General features: G+C 36.7%; 1 protein-coding gene across 1 annotated transcript in view; it reads left to right on the top strand.

Moving 5' to 3' along the window:
- LOC145981999 (uncharacterized) overlaps window positions 1-25275 on the top strand; it is a 100334-nt gene that overhangs the window by 13806 nt on the left and 61253 nt on the right. The window contains exon 3 of the mRNA XM_083115533.1: window positions 12674-12870. Coding sequence (XP_082971659.1) covers window positions 12674-12870 — 197 coding nt within the window. The remainder of the gene's footprint in view (window positions 1-12673; window positions 12871-25275) is intronic.

Genomic DNA, 25275 nt, shown 5'->3' with positions numbered 1-25275 from the left:
GGATGGAATTGCTCGACATCCCAGAGCATGTGATGAGCAGTCTGATTGTAGACTGTTTTGATGCTTAGAGAAGAATGATTGAAAATGTAGACTGTTTTGATGCTTAGAGAAGAATGATTGAAAATACAGGCGAGAATGTAAGACACTGTATTTTCACAAATAATCTTCCTATGTTTACCAATTTTTATATATTAAAAATGGAAAGTAAGTTTGTTTCACCACATAACTTCTTTTCTTGGAAATAAGCCATTTCTTTTCTCCCCTTGTCGATCATTTTAGCTGCGAGACATGTTTTTGAAAGACTTTAACATTTGAGAGAATATTATGAATCCTTATATTGTGGTAAGTTTAGTGAAGGAAATAAACCATTTTTTGCCATCAAACATGTATCAATATGAAATATTATCCCAGTTTAGTGAAAAATAGTTGAAGACTGTTCACAAATCACAAAAAAATATTACGAAAAGTATAATTTTATGTGAATAGAGAAATAATAAAGTGGTGGACTGTACAATTAATGTTCATGTTACAAAAATGCATGCTCATATCACAGGGTGAATACTGTATTCCGTTCCCCCATGCCCTCGAATAAGCCCTTACCTGGGTTTGAAAGGAAGGTAATTTTTTCTTTTTTTTTTAACTTTGTGCTGCTATGCAGTCTTGCACTTACCCTAAACGTTAGTAATGTGTTTATAGACATTTCCACTGAAATTTTCTGATATGAGCGCAGGAACACCAGACAATAAAATAACGCTTTTATAACTAACTATAGTTAATAATAAATGTAAATAAGTGTTATTTTACAAATATGCTAAAATGAGGTTTGATCTGTGTTGCTGATTAGTGATAAAAATATGATTACATTCTGTTGAGAATGTGTGATGTATAAAACCATCCATACCCGACTCTCTTAAACCCTTTAGCTGCAAGTTCCTGTGCTGGTGGTCATTGACACTTCAGTGTTGTAATAACACCATTGGCTTTCAATGGGATTATTTTGCAGAAATTGGAAATGTTGGGAAGAGAAGTGTCCACAGTGTTCCCCAAACTTTCTTGACAGTTTTTTTTTTACAGCTTTTCCAAATGCAAAATACACACTTTTTCTGAATTACAAGTAGAGAGCGTACTATGTTACCACTATGCCATCGGGAAGATATATGTTTATCTATATCAATAAGTACAAGACATGTAATGTTCTCTAATTACTATTTCCTAGACATTGCTCAGTTTCGTCAGAACCCTAAAATGCATACCAGACACAAATACTGTCCACCATCTTTTATCTACAGATAAATGAGTTATCTTGGGTAATGCAAGGAAGGGAAGTATTTCGACCCATTTAAATCCAAGTAGCAAGTACCTTTATTGGTCCTGCTACACAACCCTGCTCAACCTTGTGTGTTTCTAGAGCATGGTGTCTAAAGAATTATGGGAATTGGTGGATTTTTGTCTGGATTTTCAACACAAATGTAAATTAATATGTACCTTCTAATATTTCGAATCCTATTAAATCTATATGTTCATATAGATTCTACTCAGGAACGCAGAGACCAAAATTATGGAAAAATCAAAACCTTGCATAAAACTGTTCATTTGATGTTGCTTCACAAGTTAGTAACCTTGCCTGCTTTCTTTGAAGAGAGTACGAGTTGAGGTAATGTAAGGAAGGGGTTAGTAATCAGGAGCATATGTTCTAGGCTATCGTGTGAAGCCTGAACCTGTATACACGCGTGTTGAAGAAAGCCACTCGTTACACCATTTTCAAGATCAGTGGTGTTCTTCGTGGCACCTGCCAACTTCTTTGGTGAACTGCTTAGCACAGTTTGCTACAATGACAGGTGTCCCAGATTTGAATCCCAGCCTGGGCTTGATTCTTTGCGAGTGTCCCTTCATCAATTTCATCATATCATCATTTACCCTCATCTTCATGATTAGCCAAAAGTGGCAGAAAAGGTTAAGTAAAATAAGCCAAATCAATCCGTGAATCTCAGCCTAGAACCAAAAATAACAGAAAGGGGAAAGGGAGAATCATCTAAAAATGTGCATCAGCCACTTGCAAATCTCAACAATATGTTCCACAATCATAGTTTGTTGCTTAATTGAATATAGAGAGAGGCTTTTGCAACAGTTGAAAAACTGCATACAGACAAACCGCAGAAAATAAAGACTTATATGGGTTTGTGGTGTTAAAGAATTTTAAGTATTATCTGCATCACCTGTAGGCTGAAGTGCAACTCAGGATAATATTTTGATACTCCCTTATGTTTGTTTTTCTGGTGCAGTTCTTTGCTTGAAACCTGCACATTTTGTTTTACCGAAAGTTGTAATATTCATGTTGGAATTATCTCCGTATGGTGACTGTGTCAAAAGGGGAAGGTGGGTGGATTACGTCTGGTCTGCCAGTCTGTTCCAGCAAGCAAGAAAAAGCAGACCAGTAAATATTGTTTTAGAAACTTTATTATCCTAATTATTATGCAATTAAATATATATTGCTACAAACAAAATATATTGTATCACCTATTTTTGTATGGTATTTAAGGTATATCCCAGATGGACAAATGGTTAGCACTCCCACTTTTGTCACTACAGACTGTGTACCTGTCATGAAAGTCAAGAAAAAGTAAAGATATCAACAAGTTGGTCAAGAAATCAATAAAAAGTCAAGAAATTATGCTTGCAGTCAAGAATTTTTGCTATAGATGTGACTGATTGATTGATTTAGTTTATTTTACTTCACTTTTCTGCCCCTTTTGGCAAGTCGCGATTCTCTTGTTAAATACAGTGTCAGATTTCATCTTAACTGGCCATTTGGTAGAGGTATTTCATTACATAAATGTTTATTTTCTTAATTCTTAATTACCACCTTTACCTAACTACGGTGGTCTAGTCGGTAGGTTATCTGGCTCTGGGGCTCACCCAGCCTCATACCAATGGGTACCTGGGGTTAAAGGTGGCTGGAGCATGGCACTGATCACATCACCTCCAAAATCACCGAGATCAAGAATGTGTGGGCCCCTACCCTTTCATGACACAGGGGTGTATGCATGGGGAACTTTACCTTACCTTACGTAAGTTGGGGTTGAATAGATAAAGGTTAAGAGAAACAAGAGAGAAAATGTCAAGAATTTTGGAGTTGTTACTTTGGTAGACACCTTGTACTAGTAGTTTCAGGTTTGATCTCTAAAGCTCTAAAATGTTATGTTAATACGGGATTGTGATGACAATTTGTTGAGCAACTTGCAAAGAATTAGTATACTCCAGTTTCTATGCCCCAAAAGGGGCTGTTGTGCCACATAGTTTAATTTTAGTTTTGCTTAAATGTATGTTAAACGTGACTACATCAATCCAAAGAATATTCCCCTTCCGCCTCCTCAATCATCTCCTCCCGCACTTTCACTCGCTCCGTATAATGTAATGCCTGTTGATTCAGGGGCAGATTTTGGGACAGAGTTGTCAACACTTTTTCACACAACTTCTGCTGCATCCTCAAGATTTAACTTTAGCACATAGGGATGGAAACTACAAAAATATTCTTCTCTTCCCTCCCAAAATGTCTTATCTTGTCTTATCTCATCAGGCAGGATTGTAAGGAAGGGACTTCGCGGGAAAACGTGATCTTTTTTGCTGCGAGGTTGTGTATGTAGTGAAATGGTGATCGAAATATTTTGTAAATTATATCATGTCCTGTGTTGTGTGTGTAATGACCAATATTGGGTAACATAGTTAATGAAGTATTGATGCCAGCATTATTGTTTCCGTGTGAGCATTATGTACATCTTGTTGTGTTGCTTTCTTTTGAAATGTTGCATTTGTTACTGAAGGTTCATTTCCAAGTTTGCTTGTTGCTTTGTCTGAAAGCTTCCTTAAATTTTATTATCATCAGAAGCATTGTTTTCAGCCTTGGCTTATCATTTCATGAACTAGATTATTACATAAGCCACTTTTTATATATTCATCACTTGTCTGGTAATATTTATTGTAAATGGAAATCAACGAGTACAAAACACCTGCGTACGCTTTATTTTTGATCTGAAATATAGGGACCATTTATCCGTTTTCTTCACAAAGCTAAATTGGCTCAAATTAATTGATCAGCGAAAGGTACACAACCTCACCCTTCTCTATAGGGCAATCAGTTCAAAGGAACCGGCTTATCTCTCGAGCAGAATCTCAATGCTTTCCAAATCACACAGCCTTGACACCAGATCACGAGGGAGAACTCAACTACTCATCCCCATTCATAACACAAATTTTTATTCAAAATCTTTCACCGTTTCTACTTCTCGTCTTTGGAACTCACTGCCCCGCGAAATCAGGAACTCATCTTCAGCATGTGTCTTTAAGACGCAATTAAAACATTTTTTATTGGGCACAAATAGTTAGCACATTATATTTTAGTGATAAATTGAATACAGTTAAGCGCAGAACAACACTGAAAACCCTTATTCACCTTAATATTTCAAATCTCTGACTACTGTCATGAATATCTGATTGTGTGTGGGTGTGGGTGTGTATGTGTGTGTTTTGTTGTATGCTCGTGAGTATAGGTTAGGATTTTATTCCCGTATGTATTTTTTTCTTATCCTTCTTTTTTGTATTTTTTTTTGTAATTTTATATTTTCTTTCTTTATTTTAATATTTACCTTTGTATGTAATGGTTTAAATGTTGTTTTCTAATTTTCATATAAAATTTCGATGTAAACATGGTTAAGTGGTAGAGAAGGCTACAAAGCCTTAACTTCGCCACGATAAACAAAATGCAATAAATAAATAAATTAGTATATTAAAATGTGTGAAGCCTCAATGGAAGAAAGTTATATGTGCAGACAATTGTAGGGAAACCCTAATTCCAGTTGACAGGATGGAATATGCAGAATAGGATCATTCTTTCAACTGCTTTGTCCATCAGTATATAAGGTGTGCAACCAAATGGTATGCAATCCCTTGTGGGTTGGATCTTTGACTTGAGGGTTTATCCACAATTTTCCACTTTGAGGGGCATGCAAAGTAATTTTGAGTAAAGTGTTATGATCAATTTAGCACTGAAATGTGTGACCATGAAATAAGATTTCTTGAAAATTTTAGGTGGGTGTTGGGGTTTGTGAATAAATTACTGATTTGACTTGTCACATTTGAAATGTAACTAAAGTTTCAGTAAATGTATGTACTTTATTGTGTATTTAAGTCATGAGAATAACAAATACAATTGCAAATTTAATGTAGTTGATGATATACATTTGATGTGTGTTAAAAATTATGTAAAATGGAATCATAATATCCTACTTTTGGAGGCCTGTAACTAAAAATATTGAAATGCAGGAACTGTAATTTCAGGAGAGCATTTTGACATTTTTGTTGTATTGGTACCAGGAAGATTAAATGTATATTGTGGTAAAATTGGTATTTCACTGTAATTATGTTGTATTTTTTGCAATGCCTAAAGCTTTCTTTTGTTAATGTTGTAAACTTTGTAAATTCTAGTACACAAATTGTATTTCATTTACAAAAATGTTATCAGAAAATACTTGAAGCATGTAAGCACCTCCAATACAGGTGCATGATCATGGGGTTTTTGTTTTATGTGTCTTGAGCCAAAGGATATGACTAGGGTGTCTGATTTGTAGGCACTATAACAAAATTACATTAATTTTGAATAGCATGATTAAAATTCCTTACCATAACTTGTGAAATAATCCACTGCTTCAAAAGATTTGAGGGTCTCCCCGATGCCATAGTGGTAATGTCGTCAACTTGTAATCAAGGGGTCCTGGGTTCGATACCCGGTGGAGGCACATGGGACAGTTGTTCAGATCCCACTTTAAACTGTAGGTCCAGTCTCGATTAACCTTTCTGTGCTTAATGTGGACTTAAAACAACAATTCAATCAAAAGATTTGATCCTGATGACTGCCATCGGCATGATACGTGGCAGTACATAAAGTTTCAGAAACAATCTCAATCAGGACTGGGCATCATATTTGTTCTGCACAAGAAAACATCAGTTGTAAAGACACAGAATGATCATCATCTTTTGTAGACTTATAGTCTCTCTATGAATGATCTTCCATGAGCACAGTAGAACAGAAGGAATTGAAGGTGGGCTCAAACTGATTTTTGTAGCCAAAGGGCAAGAAACAAGCAACAAGGTGCCATGAAACTTCCATTTGAAAGCATTGCCCACAGGATTGGCATGTACTTTCATCACAAAATTCAATGCTGCAAAACTGACAAATGTAAGGGACCAAATTCGGACAGCAAAATCCAAATTAAACTTATGACTCTCTCTTTGAGTAATCCATATCCACTCAGAATTGGACAATATATTGCTAGCAATTTTGCGAATGGTTAACTGGATCCTTCTTTCTGCATTCCAAACATTGCTTATCACCTGAAAAAAATATGAAATAGTGTTATACTATTGCCTTTTGCACTTTGCTTTCTAAGTATCCTATGAATGCTTAATCTTAGAGAGGCAATCTGTTCCAAACTTCAGTCTAGAGCAGAGATCATCAAACTCCCCAACGCTTGGAGCTCCTTCCCAGTTTGCAAGGGGATGGATGGCATGCTACCATGAAATTTTATGAAAGTTCTTCACTCATAAAAACATTAAGATGCAATAAAATCACCCTTTTTAGTAGACGGATGGAGCTATAAAAATAATTTATGTCACGATGAACTTGTAGTAGCAAGATTTTCAACTTTAAAAATTTTTTAGATCTTCATATTTATGATTTTCTGAGATAACGACAGATCATTTTATAATGTCTCTTATGGCCAGTCAGACATGTGGGATGGATGAGGTATTACATGAGGGTAATTACGTGTTTTTCACGCATGCATGAGATTGTCAATGTCACGGTTTAGTTCTATGCAGACAGAATGATTGTAGAATTGGAGAATTATGGCATGGTATAACAGTGTCTAAGATTCAAGTCCTGGTCAGGCTTCTGCATACCAAAATCTAAGGTAATGTTATTGCTTCTTAAAATATTGACTGAACTACAGGTTAGACTGTTTCCTCGCCTACAGTGGTGATATAATCAGCATAACATGTGGCTTTTATTGGCAAAGTTTCCCTTAACATCACGTGCAGCATGTAGCAAACTATTCATGAGCCACTGGAAATATTCCTGCAAGCCACTGGATCAACTGTTTGGTGATCCCTGGGTTAGTGCTATGACAATTTCATTCTTCAGTAAGTATTCATACCTAAGTCCCGCGACAGGTTAAGTTTGCAGCAGGTTTTATGTATTAGTCCACTTGAACGGCACTCAGCATCTCCCGGGCATGTCTTGCCTCAACCACCAAGCTGTGCATATCCCATACTGTGAGAAAATTGGCAGTATTACAGCTCAACTACATTCTGTGTGCATGTTTGGGTCTATATATGCAAAAAGTTGCTGCAAACTTTACCTGTCGCGGGGCTTAGTAAATTTCAATAGAGGGAAGCGTCTCAGCTTCAATGAGGGTTTTAGACTTGTTCCTACCTGTTATTAAGAATAATCTGCTAATTTCATTCAAAGGTGTTAAGGTTTTTAATTTCAGTACACATGTGCGAGGATCATTTAAAAAACAAGTGGTATCCTATTCCCAATTAACAAAATTAGATGAAGGAGAAGAAAATAATTTTGTTATAATAGTTCAGTAGTTCATAAAAAAAAATAATTGGATATTAAAAATATTAAGGCCAAGAGGGACAATTACGCACCAGTTGTGCATTTATTTCAATATCGTCGGATTGGGCACTGCTATTTAAAAAGGGATTAGTATGCAAGAGAGTATGGATTTCTCTCCATGTTGCAAGTGGAAACTGTTTTTCAAATTGATTAGTAAGCTAGACACGATGTTTGAAAAATATGATTAATAAGTATTTACAGAATCCCATGTATTCCATATGGTAAATCAACTTCAACTGCAAGTTACGGCTAATCAAATGGGAGTTTCGACTTTTCTTACTACTATGACATAGTTCAACGTGTCCTTTTTTCGTCCATGTACTTTTCTACGGCATTGGATGTTTGATATTTCCTAGAGAATGAATAAAATATAATCCCATAAGCCTAATGCATTTCTCCTTGCCTCCTACGGCAACTCCGGCAGTGTTGCCAAACCTGATGTTCATAAAGGAGCTAAATTTCACCATTAATAGAGCTAAAGATGACTTTCAAGGAGCTAGATTAACGAGGGCTGCATAAAGTGCCTCCTAGGGTAATTTTGGTGTCAGAGGGGTGAGGGAGCTGCTATTACCGTTAGCTTTAAAGTGATGACAATTTAATCTTAATTTTCACCGTCTAGATTTGGCGGCATCACCCATCTCAATAATCAACTGATGCTGATATGAAATCGAAAATAAAGGATTCCCGGATAACAATATTGACATCTTCACCTTAGCTACGGCGCTATATAAAAGTAGCTGGGGTAGTAAGAGGCGGTGGGTGATGCAGCCAATATAACAATATCACGTCACGTGCAAAATGTACACTCATGGCAAAAGTTGGTCTTTGTGGACTGGAGCCTGTGGTGGGGGCAGGTGCCACAGTTCACAGCAAAACGAGTGCATGAAAGAGCCAGATCTGGCTCCAAAAGAGCGAAGTTGGCAACAGTGATCGGCAGCTACCACAGCGAGAAAGACCTAGGGGATATTGTCCCTCCTCCACCTTAAAATACAAAATATTTAGAAAGAAGCATGTTGGGTGCTGGTAAGCTAGGTAAATGTTTTCTTGTATGTACCTTACACAGATGTATTAGATAATCCCATAAGTTATGTATTTTTTTGGCACAAGAAAGAAAAGAGAGATGACATACGTGCAAAACAATCATCAGTCATCTTAATACTTGCTCCCTGATTTGACAATCCTCTGCTACCCATCAATCAGTTTTTGAACACCTCAGTTTTTGAGGAGAAAAACTCATCCACTGTTTGCCGCACATCCTCCTCATGTTTCGCAATGTCTTTTCATCAAGATGGTATTGGAGACTGCAAAACAGACTGAAATGTGTGGGTGCAAGATCCAGCAAATAAGGTGGGTCAAGCATTTTCTTCCATCCGAATTCTTGTAATCTCTCACAGGTGCTCCTTACCGTGTGTGAGTGGGCATTGTCCCCATGGATCAGTACACTTTTACAATTGACCAGTACAGGACATTTGTCCAGCAATACAGACCATAGCCACTTCAACTGCTGACAGTAGATCTCCGTCTATTTGGTTCGGTGGAAGCAATTCAAAATGAATGATACTGTACATATCCCACACCATCACTTTTCGTAGTTGGAGCTCTTGTATTGCCACTGTTCCCACCACACCTCCTTTAGGCACCCAGTGACGTTTGCGTTTAATGTTGTTGTAAAGGATCCACTTTTCATTTCCGCCACTATTCTGTCCAAAAATGTCTCACTTCAGTAATGAGTCAGTAGGACGTTGCAAATGTCCACATGCTGCTGTGGTGTCAATTCATGAGGTATCCATGTTCCCAGTTTGGACATATAACCAAGATCCTGCAGATGACAGTGAATGATTGAATGGGTGGACAAGAGTACTGTGGCCAATTCTTCAACCATCTGATGTGGATTCTCCTCAACAGTTGCTCTCAGAATGGTGTTGTCCAGCTCGAATGGTCTCTCTTGTCGTAGCATATCAGTGTTTCCAGACCAGAATTTTGCGAACGATCTTTGATATTTGCAGACATTAAGGGTCCCATTCCATAAGGGACGTCATTCCGGTTATGGACTAGTTCAACAATAGCAGATATCATTCTCACGTCTGGCATTTTTTTTTTTAGCCCGTTGAATGTCCATGATGGTACTCATAAAGCATAACATGCAGTTTATGTAATTCAGATACTGCCATGTTCCAACACGTATCTCTGCCACACAAATTGCTGCAGACTGATTTCGTTCTGTGCATGGATACACAAAAGTATCATGGCCTCGAAGTAGTTCGTAATTTGCCCCTCACATGACACTCTTTCCCCGGCTTTGCAGAAAACGACATTACTTATGCAATTACCGAACATATATATCTATATATGGATAAAAGGAAGGAGGGCCACGATAAGAAGTAAAACAGGAAACATTCACCAGACACAAGAAAAATTCCAATTTTTGCACCCGTAAGCTGCATCTTCAGCTGTAGAAGCAAAGTAAGTGAGGAGATAGAAGCAACTGAGTGATCTGCATGGTTGCCAGGTTCAAAAATCAAGTCACGAGAGTCCCTACATATCAGCCATGAATGCAACCCCCCTCCCCCTGGTTTGAACAAGCCCAACCAGTTACATTCCCCATTCCCACTCCTCACCTCCATTATTACACTTCACACCCCCCCCCACACTGCACCCCGTCAACACCCCACCCATGGAACTCGCAGTTTCCAACAAGCCTGGCTAGAGAACCATGTTTTTTGACACCATCTACAACTTCGTTTCTGGACCTGGCAACCTGAAGATCATGCTGTTGCTGCTTCTGTCTCTTTGCTTACTACACCTGAAGATGCAGCTCTTGACCATGAAAATTTGCATTTTTCCTGTCTGGTGAGTGTTTCCTCTTTTACTTAGTATGTATGTGTCCTGTTGCAAACAGTTTTTGACACTGCACTAAATAGGTGTCAACAGGGGCAGACAAGAGTTTTAAAAAAATACATTTTTCATGAAATTTCAATCTTTTTAAATACTGTTGTGAATTTTTCTCAATGTAATCCAAAATTGTAATAGTTGCTCAAAGTGTGGTCTTTCATGGTACGTAATTTGCCTGAACCAATAGTCTACTTACGAATAGTTCCTTCCCTTATTTAACACGTTGATCCACGATGGAATTATAGCTGTTTTCTATAATGTCCTCTAGAAAATTTAAATTCAAGCCCCTTCTGTATTTCAGTATTTACCAAATGTTGCATCACACTAAGAACACAGAATTACCAGGAATGAAAGTTTGTTATAGAAGAAATTCATCCTCATATGTTATAGTTACTAGACAACTATCATGAGCACTCAACAATGGGGTGGCCTAAATAATTCTTTTGTATCCCTTACAATATCAGGCATTGTCTAATAGCTATCATTTGCAAAATTGCATGTAAGCAACCTCTATGCACAATGTGAAATACTCAACACAAAGTGAAATAAAGTTAAATCTTTTGTTCACACACAAAAAAATCATATCAATCCATATCTACTTAATTATAATTGATGCCATTCATGGTTTTACAAATGAGATAATCAGAATATTAAAACAACTGCCAATAAATTGCATAATCCACTTTTTTTTTTTTACTAAAATTCTGCCTTTATAAATTTACTTGACATATTTGGACTCCTGAAAAGTAGGGGTCAATATTGGTAATTAAATTTGAAATAATCATTTTGCTTACCAATATGGGCATGACTATGGTTCATAGATAATATAATTGTTTGTTGCTTACATAGTTTTTGGCCATCCGAACATACTGTATTCATGTTTTCTCCCTATATTTTTGTAAAGCCTCCCCAGTAACATAGTGGTTATCTTGTTATATGGTAATCAAAAGGTGATGGAGATAGAATAAAACAATCACTTCTGTAAGGAATTATTATAGATTATGGAGTGACAATTACTTTCTGAGCTGTTCTTTACCAATATATGTACATTCTTTAAAACTTAGCAATTTGTTTTATGTTTGTCAAGTACTTGGAAAAGCTGAAGAAAGTATTAAGTATTAAGTGGAGAATCTGCCCCCCCCCCCTTTTCCTTTATGTTTTTTTTTCCCGAGTTGTAAATTTGAAAGGAGAGAAGTGACAACTGCACAACTGGCATTCCAAATCGTTTGCCAAACACTTGTCTTTTTGTAATTTAATGGTGCTTTTCTGCCACTTTTAACTAATCATGAGGATAAGGGATGATTAGATGAAATTGGCTGAAGAACTCACAAAGAACTTCCATGCTCAGGCCAGGATTTGAGAGCCTGGAAACTTCTTTCGTGAAATCGAAAAGTCAACCACTTAATACTCTCAACAACTGAACTAGCACTTCGAAAACACGATAATCCCCAATCAATAGCTACAAATATTTTATTTAAAGAAAATGACCTGTGTTTATTTATAAATATGTACACATTTGTAGATGGTACTATTATAAAGAAACAATTCAAAAACATTCTTTAAATGTAAAATGAAAATTTTCGGAAATTTCCCCATTGCACATACAAATTTGTACTTCAATTTAAATGCTGTATTTTATCTTCACACTCACAAATGTAAAGTACGATGTAATTGGTGGTGGACGGAAGAATCTTCATTGCTTTAAGGAGAAACAAATTTTTGAGTAAATTTTGTAATTGGAAACATTGTTCCCTTTTTAAAAGACACTTACTTTTGCCAGTTTTCTACGTGTGATTTATTTAACAGCACAATCTTATCCTTTTAATTAGAATAAGTTCAGAATGAGTATTGTACATTAAAAGGTGAGCCTCAAATACTTCAAAGTAACACATCATCATTCATATAAAGCGTTCATTATACTATTTAGCATAAGCGAGAATGTTACAATTTTATTTATTATTTTGTGTGTATTCCATGAATTACAGTTTATATTCATGTCCTTCATTTTTTAATTACATGCACAGCGAAACATTTCTTTGTTGGATAGGTATTGCTCTGTATCCAAGAGAGCAGAAATTATTTTGTTTTTTTTCTTCTGATTTACAGATGCTTTTAGAAATGCAATTTGACCTCAACTTAAAGTTTAAAACAGAAGTGAATAAGCTGTCTGCTATGGAGTTAAGAACTGAACCACTTGGGCGTGACAAGCAAGGTCAAACATATTGGTACCAGCTGGATGATGACTGCAATCTTCGTGTATATCGTGAAGATCTGGATGATGAAACATGGGAGAGAGTTGCAATGTATGTATTAACTTATTTTTTTCTTTTGGAAAATAGCTTATCAATAACCTTTTTCATGTTAACAAAGAATAAGCTACAAACAAGTGTTCTTGGGTTACCAGCCAGGTTAAATTGGAGTTGGCTTGCAACATTTCAAGCCCTCATCTTCAGGGAATGTTTGATGCCAGGAAAGCTACAATTCCTATCAAAGAATAAACTTTATATCCATGTCTGTTTGTGCGATATCTTTCTGAGAATTGCAATATCACAAACTATAGGCTCTCGAATTCAATGTCAATTTAAATTAGGAGATAGATGAAGGCATCACAAAACATCTATCTTGATCAGCAGACAAATCACTAATACTACTCTTAGTAAGGAAGTAAGCATAGTATTACAGGAATATAATTTCCCTATCATGAAAAGCTATACAACTCAAATAGTAGTATATGCAAAATCTACAGCAGCTGGAAAATCCGTATTTGATGAATGTAGTGCTGAAGCTATAAATGAAATAGCAGAGATAGAATATGAATTAAAGGAATTGTGTATATGATATTAAAAACCGTGAATTATTAAAGATATTAATCAGTTGAGTTCTAGTTCCAATAGTCAATCAAGCTATAGTATAGATTAGCCCATCACCTGAACCAGAATCCCTATACATGAAAGATGTATCATCCAGATTGTAGCTGCCTGCCTTTCCTGTGTTAAAATCAGGGCACAATCATGTCATATCTAGAGAAGCATCCTCATTGGAAGGCTTCACATTGGGATTTTTATCGATACAGTGTTATGTGTGTGAAATAAATACTTTTAGTTTGAGAATCATTTTCCAGAGAGTGCATTGTCCCCCTAAGCCACCTCCCCCTATTCCTCTGAACGTCCTTGTGTTAAACTGAAAACTTATTTGAAGATATATGGAATTTATTTTAGCACCTAATTATCCAAAATCTAAGTTAGTTTTATCTATTCAGCCAATACATTCAGCTAATAACACATGGTTCTGATGCTTGGGAATGTTAGTAAATTTGAATACACCAATTTTTGGAACAAAAGTAATCAAACTACGTTTAATTCATATTGATACTGTCTGGTATTCAATGATGTAGTCATAAAATAGTACCAGGATGTTTTACAAACTGCATCACAATAATATAAAATACAAGTAGCAAAAACATTAAGCTACACAATATGGTGCCATAGTTGTTAACATGGTGTTTATTAATATTATCATTATATATATAGTTGTTACACAGTTAAAGTATAACACAGACTAATATATATTCTTTAGCTGAAGATAAAAGTTATGTAAAATTATTGCATCACTCATAAAAACACACACACACACACACACATCCACACGTCACTCACACTATCAGAAGAGCTTCTAACGTTCCTGCTAGAAGCTGAGTTTTGTCTCAGGTGTCCCTAATAATTTATTTATTATATTGTTATGCAACAAAAGAGCCATTATGTTACATTGTGTTTTGTTTAGATAGAGACAACAAATTAATGTTAAATAAGGCAAATTTAAAAAGTTAATATTTACTGTCATTTTTTTGAGATAGGATGTGCTCTGCTTACATAAAAAAAGTACTTGGGTGGTGTCCAGGCACACTACGACACTACTGCTAGTACTCATATGAAAACTTTAGTACCAGCTCACCACTATTAAATATGTTGTGTTTGATGAAGAGGTTTTCTCGGGATATCAGCCAGGTGATTTCTGGATATCCCGAGAAAATCTCTTCATCCTTCACTGCCAGGAAAGCTTCAAGAATTATCTTGTGTATGAGTTTGTTTTTAATTCCACCTTATGTACAGAACGGCTAATTGGGACTGGACCAACAGTTTAAAGTGGGATCCGAACCATAAGCCTTCATCGGGCATCAAACCCTGAACCACTTGAATACAAGGCAACTATGTTACCACTATGTTGATATATATTATATTCTTGTGCATTGTATGTTGCTCAAAGGCAGGATGATGACACAGGAAAGATAGGAAAACTAACTCAGTTTTTAAACTTGTATGTAGAACTGAAATCTGAAATCATGTCAATTCTAACTTTTATCAGGATATGAATATGTGTGTTTCTCTGTGCTTCTCATATATTTTGCTTGAAAATTTTAATGTGTAGTATGTGCAATCATATCATGTAGTCCTGTTGTTCGGGGTTTATGTAGAATTTTCCATCTGGGAAAGGCTGGCCCCCATGGCGGAGTGGTTAACACATCGTGCTACGATGCCAGGGGTCCTGTTTTCGAATCCTGGCCTGGGCATGGATGTTTGTGAGTGTCCATCAATTTCATCATATCATTATTCATCCCCATCTTTGCAAATTAGCCAAAAGTAGTACAAAGCAAAGTAAAATAATGCAAATCAATCAATGAGTCAAAACCATCTGGGAAGGGATGTAAATTTGTTTAGATCTCTCTGGAAAAATTGATATTGAGGGGGCATCGGGGATAAGTAACTGCTGTAATTGATATCCTTATGTGGTGGGTCGCCCAAGCTTTACAAGAGTAAATTATGTGCAGTGCAGCTCTGAACATAGAACTTCATAGTTCTTGTTCATTTTTTTTAGCATAGTCCCCTTGCCTTTCAATGCTCATGTTCCATTGTTGTGCAAGCTTTCTTTATGCACTCAAAAAAAAAAAAAAAATTCAGCTGTGCTGTGGTGTTAATGGTTATTAATAGCTATGGTGATCATGCACCATTTTTTAAAGTGGGTGTTTGTGTGTGTCAAATTGATAGTCTGATGTCTGTCATTTGATTTTTTTTTGTGGGTGATTGGATATTTTCATTTCATACCTCACCATTTACTCTGGCCTGTAATGGTGGATCCATGTTCTGTTGCCGGTGATGGTGTCACCGTTACCACAGCGATCCAAATTTTATAGACAGATAATCACATGCATTTGCTTATGCAACATTGTTACTTGCTTTGATACCCATTTTGCACAAATTTTATGAAAACCGAACCTATTATAGTGGATTTTATAGGTAGAACCATGACTGATTTGCTCACAATTTCCCACTTCATCAATAGTATTCTCTCTTCCACTGAATAGAACCATGACTGATTTGCGAATGGTTTGCCACTTCATCAATAATATTCTTTCTTCTATAAACAGAACTATGCCACATAAGTAATGTCTGGCTCATTCTTCATACATGACACTTGTGTGACAATTTTTGAATTTTTCCGTCCATTGCAGCAAAACAATGTTCCCATACTGTATTGAAAGTTTTTGATGTTTTTTTTATCCCTTATGTATCTTCACACCACAGGAAACATTCTGAATACTGCTCTTGTTTGGTGACTGGAAAGGGTATGAGCCATTGTTAACATCATGGCAGAAATAATGCAACTGACCGAGCAACTTGGACAGCTTTGAATAGTAGAAACCACGCTTAGCGACACATGTTGGGGGGGATTCTGCCAACAGAAACACAAATATAACTGTCTTGTGGTAATTGACTTACCCTCATACAAGCATGTGTGGCATTGGTAGTGTTAACAAAATAGAAGTATTTTGGTGAAAATTTGAAATTTCACAGAAAAAGGTTTGGCAAAAGTGCACTCTCCTTTTGGCCCCTATCTATCTAAAGTAGCTTGACATGCAATATTACACTTAGAATGTTCAGCTCATCAAATGATGGTACACGAAGTTATGGCAAAGCATGATATTCATGGCATGGTGCCATGCATGGTAAATGGGAAAGGTTTTGTGTTTCCTGCTCTTCATGTATTTTGATTAATTTCAAAGGTTGACTTACTACCTTCTTAATAGTTGAGGTACCATAATAGATGCTAATGTAAGTAGTGATCTTTGATATTAAAAGGAAGAAAAGAAGAATGTGAAAACACAGAACCTTTTCTCACACAATGTCAGTTATTTCTTCTAACCTGCAGATGTGTATCTTGCCAGTTGTACTTCTGATTAAGGTTCTAACTTCAGGTTTCAAGTACCAAATTTTTGTTGTGTGTGTAGTGAGGCAACCAGCCATTATCTTGACAAATTCAGTCATTTGTACAATCAAATATAGTAATGTAGAAATAATGTAATATTAATACAATGAAGCAAAAATGAACTGGATAAATTTGTAGTGTATGAATTTGCTCTAATTGCATGAAAAGAAGTTGTTAAATAAGTGTAATACTACAGAGGTATGTCTTCTAAGTAGCCATTACTTTGATTTTTATAATTCATTGCAATGTCAACATAGTGGTGATTTTGTGCACTTTGAATTATTCATAAATAATGTACAAGCATCAAAGATAAAAGCACCGAGTGGATTAAATAATGAAAAAAACAATTTAGATCAAGTTCATATGAAGTTTATAATAAACAGATAGAAACCATTTTTTAAAATATGTCTTGCCAGAGTGTATCTCTCAGACGACTGGACATGAGCTGTGACATTTTTTCTATAATGATGCACATTTGAGAGCTAGGAATTTATTCTGGCTGAATTTTATGTCACAGTTTTCATGAGTAATGAATAATAGTGTAATTTCCATAATTATTATTCAATAAAAGTTAGGGATGAAACAGATTAATCGGTACTCTATTAGTATTGGCAGATATTGGTTTATCGGTAAAATTACCGATAATTTTACCAATCTGATATATCTATAAGTAGGGACATTGAAATGTGAAAAAAAGATGCAATTTTGAACATTCTGCACGTAACTACACCCCCAATGATGAAATATCAGGGTGGCGACAGACCTGGAAAACAGGGAAAAGTCAGGGAATTTGAGGTGTCAAAAATAGTCAGGAAAATGTCAGGGAATTTCGTCTTCATTGACTTTTTTTAAATTTAATTTAAAGATATCGTTATGGAACTCAGCACGGGAACAGAAAATTGTTATAACTCGGGTACTATGGGAGCAATCTACTTCGGATAAGTTTTGTTTTGCAGCTAAAACATCAGCGCATGCAACCGTGTACAATTCAGAACGCCGGACCGAGAAAGGGGGTTTGGGAGGCGTGACTCCCGAATTTTAATAGAAAAAACAAAAATCTGAAGTTTGCCCCCTCTTCTCCCACTATTTTGGGGAGAAGGCGCGAAATTTAGTATTCTTTTCAAAGAATGGACATTTCTCAAGAGAATGAAACATGTTTCATGTTCTTGGGTGCCATACAAGTTGAATAATAAGCCAAAATGTGATTTTTTATTTTTACAAAAAATATGTAACTTGCATTTTTGGAGGAAAATTGTTATAACTCGGGCACTATGGGAGCAATCTACTTCAGATAAGTTTTGTTTTTCAGATAAAACATCATAGCATGCAACCGTGTACAATTCAGAATGCCGGACCGAGGAAGGGGGGCTGGGGGCACGACCCCCGAATTTCAATGGAAAAAACAAAAATTTGGAGTTTGCCCCTACTTCCCCTGCTATTTTGGGGAGAAGGCGCGAAATTTAGTATTCTTTTCAAAGAATGGACATTTCCCGAGAGCACGTAACATGTTTCATGTTCTTGGGTGCCATACAAGTTGAATAATAAGCCAAAATGTGATTATTTTTTTTACGAAAAATATGTAATTTGAATTTGTAGAGGTAGGCTAAATTGTTATAACTCGGGCACTATGGGAGCAATCTACTTCAGATAAGTTTTGTTTTTCAGATAGAACATCACAGCATACAACCGTGTACAATTAAGAATGCCTGACCGAGGAAGGGGGTTTGTGGGAGCCCGACCCCCGAATTTCAATGAAAAAAACATAAAAATCTGAAGTTTGCCCCCTCTTCTCCCGCTATTTTGGGGATAAGGTGCAAACCTTAGTATTCTCTTCAAAGAATGGACGTTTCTAAAGAGAATGAAACATGTTTCATGTTCTTGGGTGCTTTAAGCCAAAATGTGAAACACTGTTTTTTACTAAAAATAGGTAATTTGTATATTGCTCAGAAAATTGTTATAACTCGGGCACTATGCGAGCAATCTACTTCGGATAAGTTTTAATTTGCAGCTAAAACATCAGAGCATGCAACCGTGTACAATTTAGAACGCTGAACCGAGGAAAGGGTGTTTGGGAGCGCAGCCCCCGAATTTCAATGAAGAAACCATAAGAATCTGGAGTTTTCCCCCTCTTCCCTGCCATTTGGGAAGAAGGCACGAACTTTAGTGTTCTTTTCAAAGAATGGACATTTCTGAAGAGAACGTAACATGTTTCATGTTCTTGGGTGCCATACAAGTTGAATAATAAGCCAAAATGTGTTTTTTTTATTTTATTTTTTACAAAAAATAGGTAATTTGCATTTTTGGAGGAAAATTGTTATAACTCGGGCACTATAGGAGCAATCTACTTCGGATAAGTTTTGTTTTGCAGCTAAATCATCATATCATGCAACCGTGTATAATTCAGAATGCCGAACCGGGGAAGGGGGGTTTGGGGGCGCGACCACTGAATTTCCATGAAAAAAAACAACAAAAATCTCAAGTTTGCCCCCTCTTCTGCCGCTATTTTGGGGAGAATGCGCAAACCTTAGTATTCTCTTCAAAGATTGAAATATATTTCATGTTCCTGGGTGCCATACAAGTTGAATAATGAGCCAAAATGTGAAACTCTGTTCGGAAATGTGGCATGGATATGTTGCAGAGAAGGGGAAGTTGGTCATCAATATGAATTTCCCAGGCTTGCTCCAGACCTGTGTCAGAGTTCCACCCAAACATAAGTGTATGAAGGTCCAAAAAGCACATTCATTTCGTAATCAGCATCTTGATACCATATGGTATCATCGGGCGAGTACGACCTTACACTGATGATACCATATGGTATCATCGGGGGAGTAAAGGTTAAGCCTCTAAATATTACGTGGAAAATGCATTGAGTTATCATTTTTTTTCTTGTCCGTATGGGAGTAGTAAGGGGACTTGTCAACAGATGGAGGGGATAAGAGCGGGTGGCGCCGTCCGATAGTTGTCAGATGTCATAGTAAGGCATTTTGTTGGGCAAACTGAAGGAACATGGAAACAAATAGGTTCCATTGATACATACGATTTTTGTCGAATATCGCCACCCGACAAAGTATCTCACTAAAACATGCGACAGAAATTGCATGGACTGCAACATCCAACAAAAATCGAATGCATAAACAAGAAGAGCTTTAGACTGCAAATATGCTGCTGGAATTTTATTACTCTTCTGGCTCACTTCACCTTATTTAATGTAGCAGTGCTTACGAAGGTTTTCTTTCATCATCCTGACGTATTACTGGTTTTGCACAAGTTAACATACATTTACAATGACATTGCACTATTCTTAGATATCAAGAAGAATCCAACCAAATGGAATATATATTGAATACTATCACGAAAAAGTGAAACATAAAACTGCATTAGTGAACGTTATAAAAATTGGCAAGTGCATGCTCCCAACCTCAAATTTACTGCAACACTAGTATTGCAATGAAATTAACGCCACTGTCTGTCCTGTCTGTTTAAACTCATGAGAGATGGTCATTAATCTCTCACTGAGCAAGGTTAATGTCCAATATTATGAAATAAAATACTAATAATAGATACGTAAATATTTGAATATCATATTTACTAGAATCATTCAATCATAAAAGAAAATCACTTTCTTCAAGAATTTAATTTTCTCTGCCAGCCCTGCTAAATTTTCACTTTCCATCTACTGATTTATACGAGGGGTGGCCAGAAAGTAATTTCCAATTAGTAGGGACATTGATTTTTCACAAACGCGAAAACTGTGAAAAATGGTAATTGCTGCGAAGTTATGTTTAGGAATGTGCAGTTATGATGTCTGGACACATTTTTCGCCCGTTCGAAATAATGTGAATTTGGCATAAAATGCGAATTGTTGGCGTTTTTAGCAATTTTTTTTAAAGAAATGTCCTAAAACAACGAAAAATTCCATGAAATCCAACATTCTTGTCTTTTGTAGGCCATGTTTGTGTACATAGAACATGTTTCACTTATATGCAAGAGTTAAGTTGTTTGCTTTACAGAGAAGAGAGAAGTAGCTTTATGCATTGAAAAATGAGTCCGCACTCACGGTTCTTGCAAGCAGAGGGTTCCAAACCTCAGTGGAAATATCAACATATAATACGGAGAATGTATAGCTAAGGAGACTGATAAATTACAAATTGTATTTCTTAATCAATCACTCTTCACTCTTATCTCATTTAGTCGTAACTTTAAAAATAATCAAGTATTTTATTTTAAACTTACTGCATATGAAAAATTCCGTAATCGTTCCCTGGCTTGTGAAATGTAATAATTTTCCAAATTCACTATTTTGCAGTTTGAATTCAAATCATAGAGAATAGAGAAATTAAGCCAATTTCATAGAAGATAATATTGGTACTTAACAAAACCATACGTGGATCTGTGTGAGTTTATTATTTCTATTTGCAAAAAGATCGATTTAGTTTAGTTTGTAATTGTCAGTGAAAAATGTAAATTTTGTCCTGGAAAACCTGGAAAAGTCAGGGAATTTCATTTCTGCTTGTTTGTAGCCACCCTGAATATGCATGAGCTTGATTCGCGAAGTAATGCGAAATGTGTGCTTTTCCACGAAATGAACGCTTTTTCGTGAAATAACCATGAAATATCATCAAATTAAGTAGAAAACATGCAAAAACCGGCAATCGAGGTTGTGCGCACAAACTGTCGATTGGTAACGAAACGTTTGCCTGAAGTTTCCTACCACTTGCAGCTGAAGAACGTTTTATCTTCGAACACTTCAGGAAGATGCTGAAAATTGGGATTTCCCATGCACATAATCTGAGTTCGAAAACTTCGCTGCCTGTCAAGCTGCATTCCTTTCTTTCCCCGAATGTCCACTCAACTTCCAGTTTCATTGAACTTGCTAGCTGTAGCAGTGATAAGATTTGTCTGTTCCCGCATATCAAGGGAAACAATGGTGTCATTTGTGTTCAGTCATGAATGAATTTTGTTTATCATCATATGATTTTCAACATGTGTTTGTGTATGTGCAGTAGTGATTATTTTATTTGTTGGACAGCAAGAATATCCTTTAAATACATACAATGAATAAATCACTTGATATATGCAATTTAGAAATGAAGTGATTTTGTGTTGGTTTTCTTTTTGGTTGGACAGCTAGGTACTTGTGTATGTGTACAGTATAAAAAATGAAGTAGTTTATCAATTTATAGCTCTTTTGTATGTTGTTTCCTCTCATAATGAAAAAGTGTGTGCCAATTTTTTTTCCCACCGCTGGTATATACCGCTGATCTAACATTTTATTTACCGCTCTCCTCAGTTTTTATTTACCATAAATTTGTCTCCCTATCTATAAGTATCTTACAATTTAGTGCAAAATTCTGCCATTTTGTTATAATTTTTATGGATAATCTCCATGCCCTACTTTTTAAAAAAGTAAATGTCTGTACAGTCAGCTCTCGATTCTACGACCCCGGGTATAACGACCCTCTCGATGTAACGACCCTTTTCCCAGGAACCGTGAAAAATTTAGAAAAAATTGGGAAAAAAGATGAAAAATTGAAGGAAATTGGCCGAAAAATGTGTTTTTTTTCTCCACTCATTCCCTTTACAAGTGCTCTACCGCTCTCAATTGGGTCTGAACTAAAAATAGACACCACCACACCATGTTTGAGTGATATCCAATAGCACTTGACCTCTGCCCTCCCCTGTTACCACCAATGTTACCCCGCACCAGAAGGCTGCTACCCAACGTGCCAGGCTTGTTTGCCACGCTTGCTCTTGGATACGCGAGAAGAGAAGATCGAATGTGCTTGGATCTTATTTTAAATCGACTTGACTTGTTTCCCTGTCCTACGAGCTGCTGAAAACTCGCGGAGGAGCAGCCTGAAATGACTGCTGGACTTGCAGTCTTTGCCAATGTGTATATCAGGTCAAGCTCTTTCATCGATAAATACACCACCTTGAGAGATAAGATCGCAGGAATGTTCGAAAATACAGATGCGTGGCGCCTGGAAGTCTGGCCCATCTGTCCAGCTCTGACCTAGAGTTCAGCAGGTTCCCGTGAGTGAGCAACTGTCGGCCTTGTAGCCGACAACTTCCGGTAACCGCTTTCATTCAAAGCGTGTTCTTTGTTCCCTGCAACACTTCATAAAAAAGTGAAACTGTTAGAGATAATCAAAACCACATAGGCGAACTAAAGATCGTCAACCTGCTTAATGCGTTGTCATCCAGGTTTCCACAAAAGTTTACTTCGATCTTAAAAGCATCATAACTCCAGTTTCCCACTTCATACGTTTTCCTAATTGTGTCGATGTCGTAATATCTGCCAAAAAAGTGTTCCTTTGGCTCACTGACTTCTCCCTTTTCCTGTCAGCATATATGGGGGGGGGGGGAGTCGATGCCGATTGTTTCAGCCACGATTTTCTTACTCGTGTGTGCACATGGGCTGATTACAGACGAGGCTGGAAAAGGACCCACCCCTCTTCCTTTCCATTGACGTCTAAAATGGAGCAACCAGTTCTGGATATATTCTTGAAAATGAACAAAAACCATAGAACAAGTACAAAAATAAAAAAAGTGACCCCTCCCCTTTCCCCAGCTCATTCTCCGCCACTGGTGTGCACGGCAATGTTGATAATTACATAATTCAGGTCCTTTTTTTTATGCTGTTGTCTGTATAGGAAATACTGCCCATATTATTGTCTGTTGCATGGTAAAACATAAAGCAAGGGTCACTTTTTCTTTACACTGCTGTTAAAAGTTCAGTCTTTGACAGTTGCGTTCAATGTAGGAATGGTCGCTGATTAAAAAGACATTATTTAAGGGGAAAACGTTTCTAGGGGTGGGTGTTTGACATTGAGAATACTCCTAAATCCAACATTAAATAGTCGATTAACATGAGAGTAAATAACGATATACCATTTTGATATGTGAAAATGCACAGTTTCATGAAGCTTGTTTTCAGTTCATTTTATGCTGATGGGCTAATCGGAACTAAATATACAGTTTAAAGTGAAATTCAATTCCAAACCCGAATGATTATCGGCTGCGACGCTGTTTATAATGACTTATAATGATGTGTCCTAGAATACGCATTGGGTGAAAACAGATCACAAGTTGCGAGTTTCCTTTTTCACGCTGGATTACAATTACAATGCAAGCCAAGGAAGGAGTTTGGACTGCTCCCTTGAATAGGGGATAAGGGTGAATTAAGTTGGTTAAAACAAAGTAAAGTGACTTTTTTTTACGATGTATTTTACACAGCTGAACCAGAACGAAAATTACAGCCCTGCCTTTATTTTTTTTTGTCTGGTGCCTAGAGAGGTTGTGTTGTTTCTCGCGAGAGATCTAATCTTACCAGTTAAGCTTGTAAAGTCCGCGCGTTCATTATATCCCCAGCGGTTAACAAAGGGAGCGGTGCTCTTTGTTAAAAGAAACACCCAAGCGGGCGGTTTTCTTTTGAAGAAACTGGAGTAGGAAAGCGATGTTGCCAAATTGAAGGAAAGGGTAAAGAAAAAGAAAGAGAAACAAACAAATTAAACAATATGTAAAGAGAAAAGACTCACGCACCCGCCTGCTCCGCCTTGCAACTACAAGAAATGTAAAGAAAATGTGGCAACAACGTCTGAGTGCACGCGCTTATCGGAAGCGGTCTGGCTATTGTTGGCTATTGTTTCCAGTGTTAAGTTTTATCAAAGGGTTGCCGATGGGGATATAATGAACGCGCGGACTTTAACAGACAGTGCTCCAGTAGACCCGTATAAAATCCAACATTCATTCTGCCCGATTATCTCCCGACTTTTGCTGGCACCAGTCTCACTGGTGTCAAGATTCTTCGAGTTTCGCTTGCAATAAGCGAGAGATTGTTTTCCTTTCCATAGGTCTCAGTGCAACCGGTTTTCTCTTGAACTAGAATTGTAAGAATTTCCTGGAAAAGCAACGACTGTGCACAATTGAAAGAAAGTAACATTATTTTAATTTTTTTTGTGAAAACGTTTTCATGTTCTATTTTCCTTCTCACAACACGCATCCTGTGCATAACAGGTTGTATAACTACCAGGATAAATGGTGTTACCATCTCCTAGGCATCTTTGTGTCCGTTTGAGCTCCGTTTAAGCTGAACATTGGTGCAAATTCCAATAATTTCCCGGAAACTGTGAAAGGTCGTTGAATCGAGAGTTGACTGTATATGCAACTTGTTTTACCCTGCAATCACCTCAAAACACACATTTATTAAGTTAGTCAATAAACCATTCAAGTTCATCAAGGACTATTTGCAATTTTATATTGGATTGTTAGAATATCGTTTGTCAGTCAGTAAATTTCATATAAGTACTTATCGATATCGGCCAAAATTTCATATCGGTCCATCCCTAATAAAAGCTATCGCCAAACAGACAAAACTTCAAGATTTAAACAAATTAGTATTGATTAGTGTTAGTCTGTGTGTTATTTATGAGAAAATCAAGTACTGC

The sequence above is a fragment of the Lepisma saccharinum genome, chromosome 30, assembly GCF_977018435.1.
Source record: "Lepisma saccharinum chromosome 30, izLepSacc3.1, whole genome shotgun sequence".
Classification (NCBI taxonomy): domain Eukaryota; kingdom Metazoa; phylum Arthropoda; class Insecta; order Zygentoma; family Lepismatidae; genus Lepisma; species Lepisma saccharinum.
The sequence above is the reverse complement of the archived record's forward strand: the minus strand, read 5'-3'. Positions and strand labels throughout refer to the sequence as shown.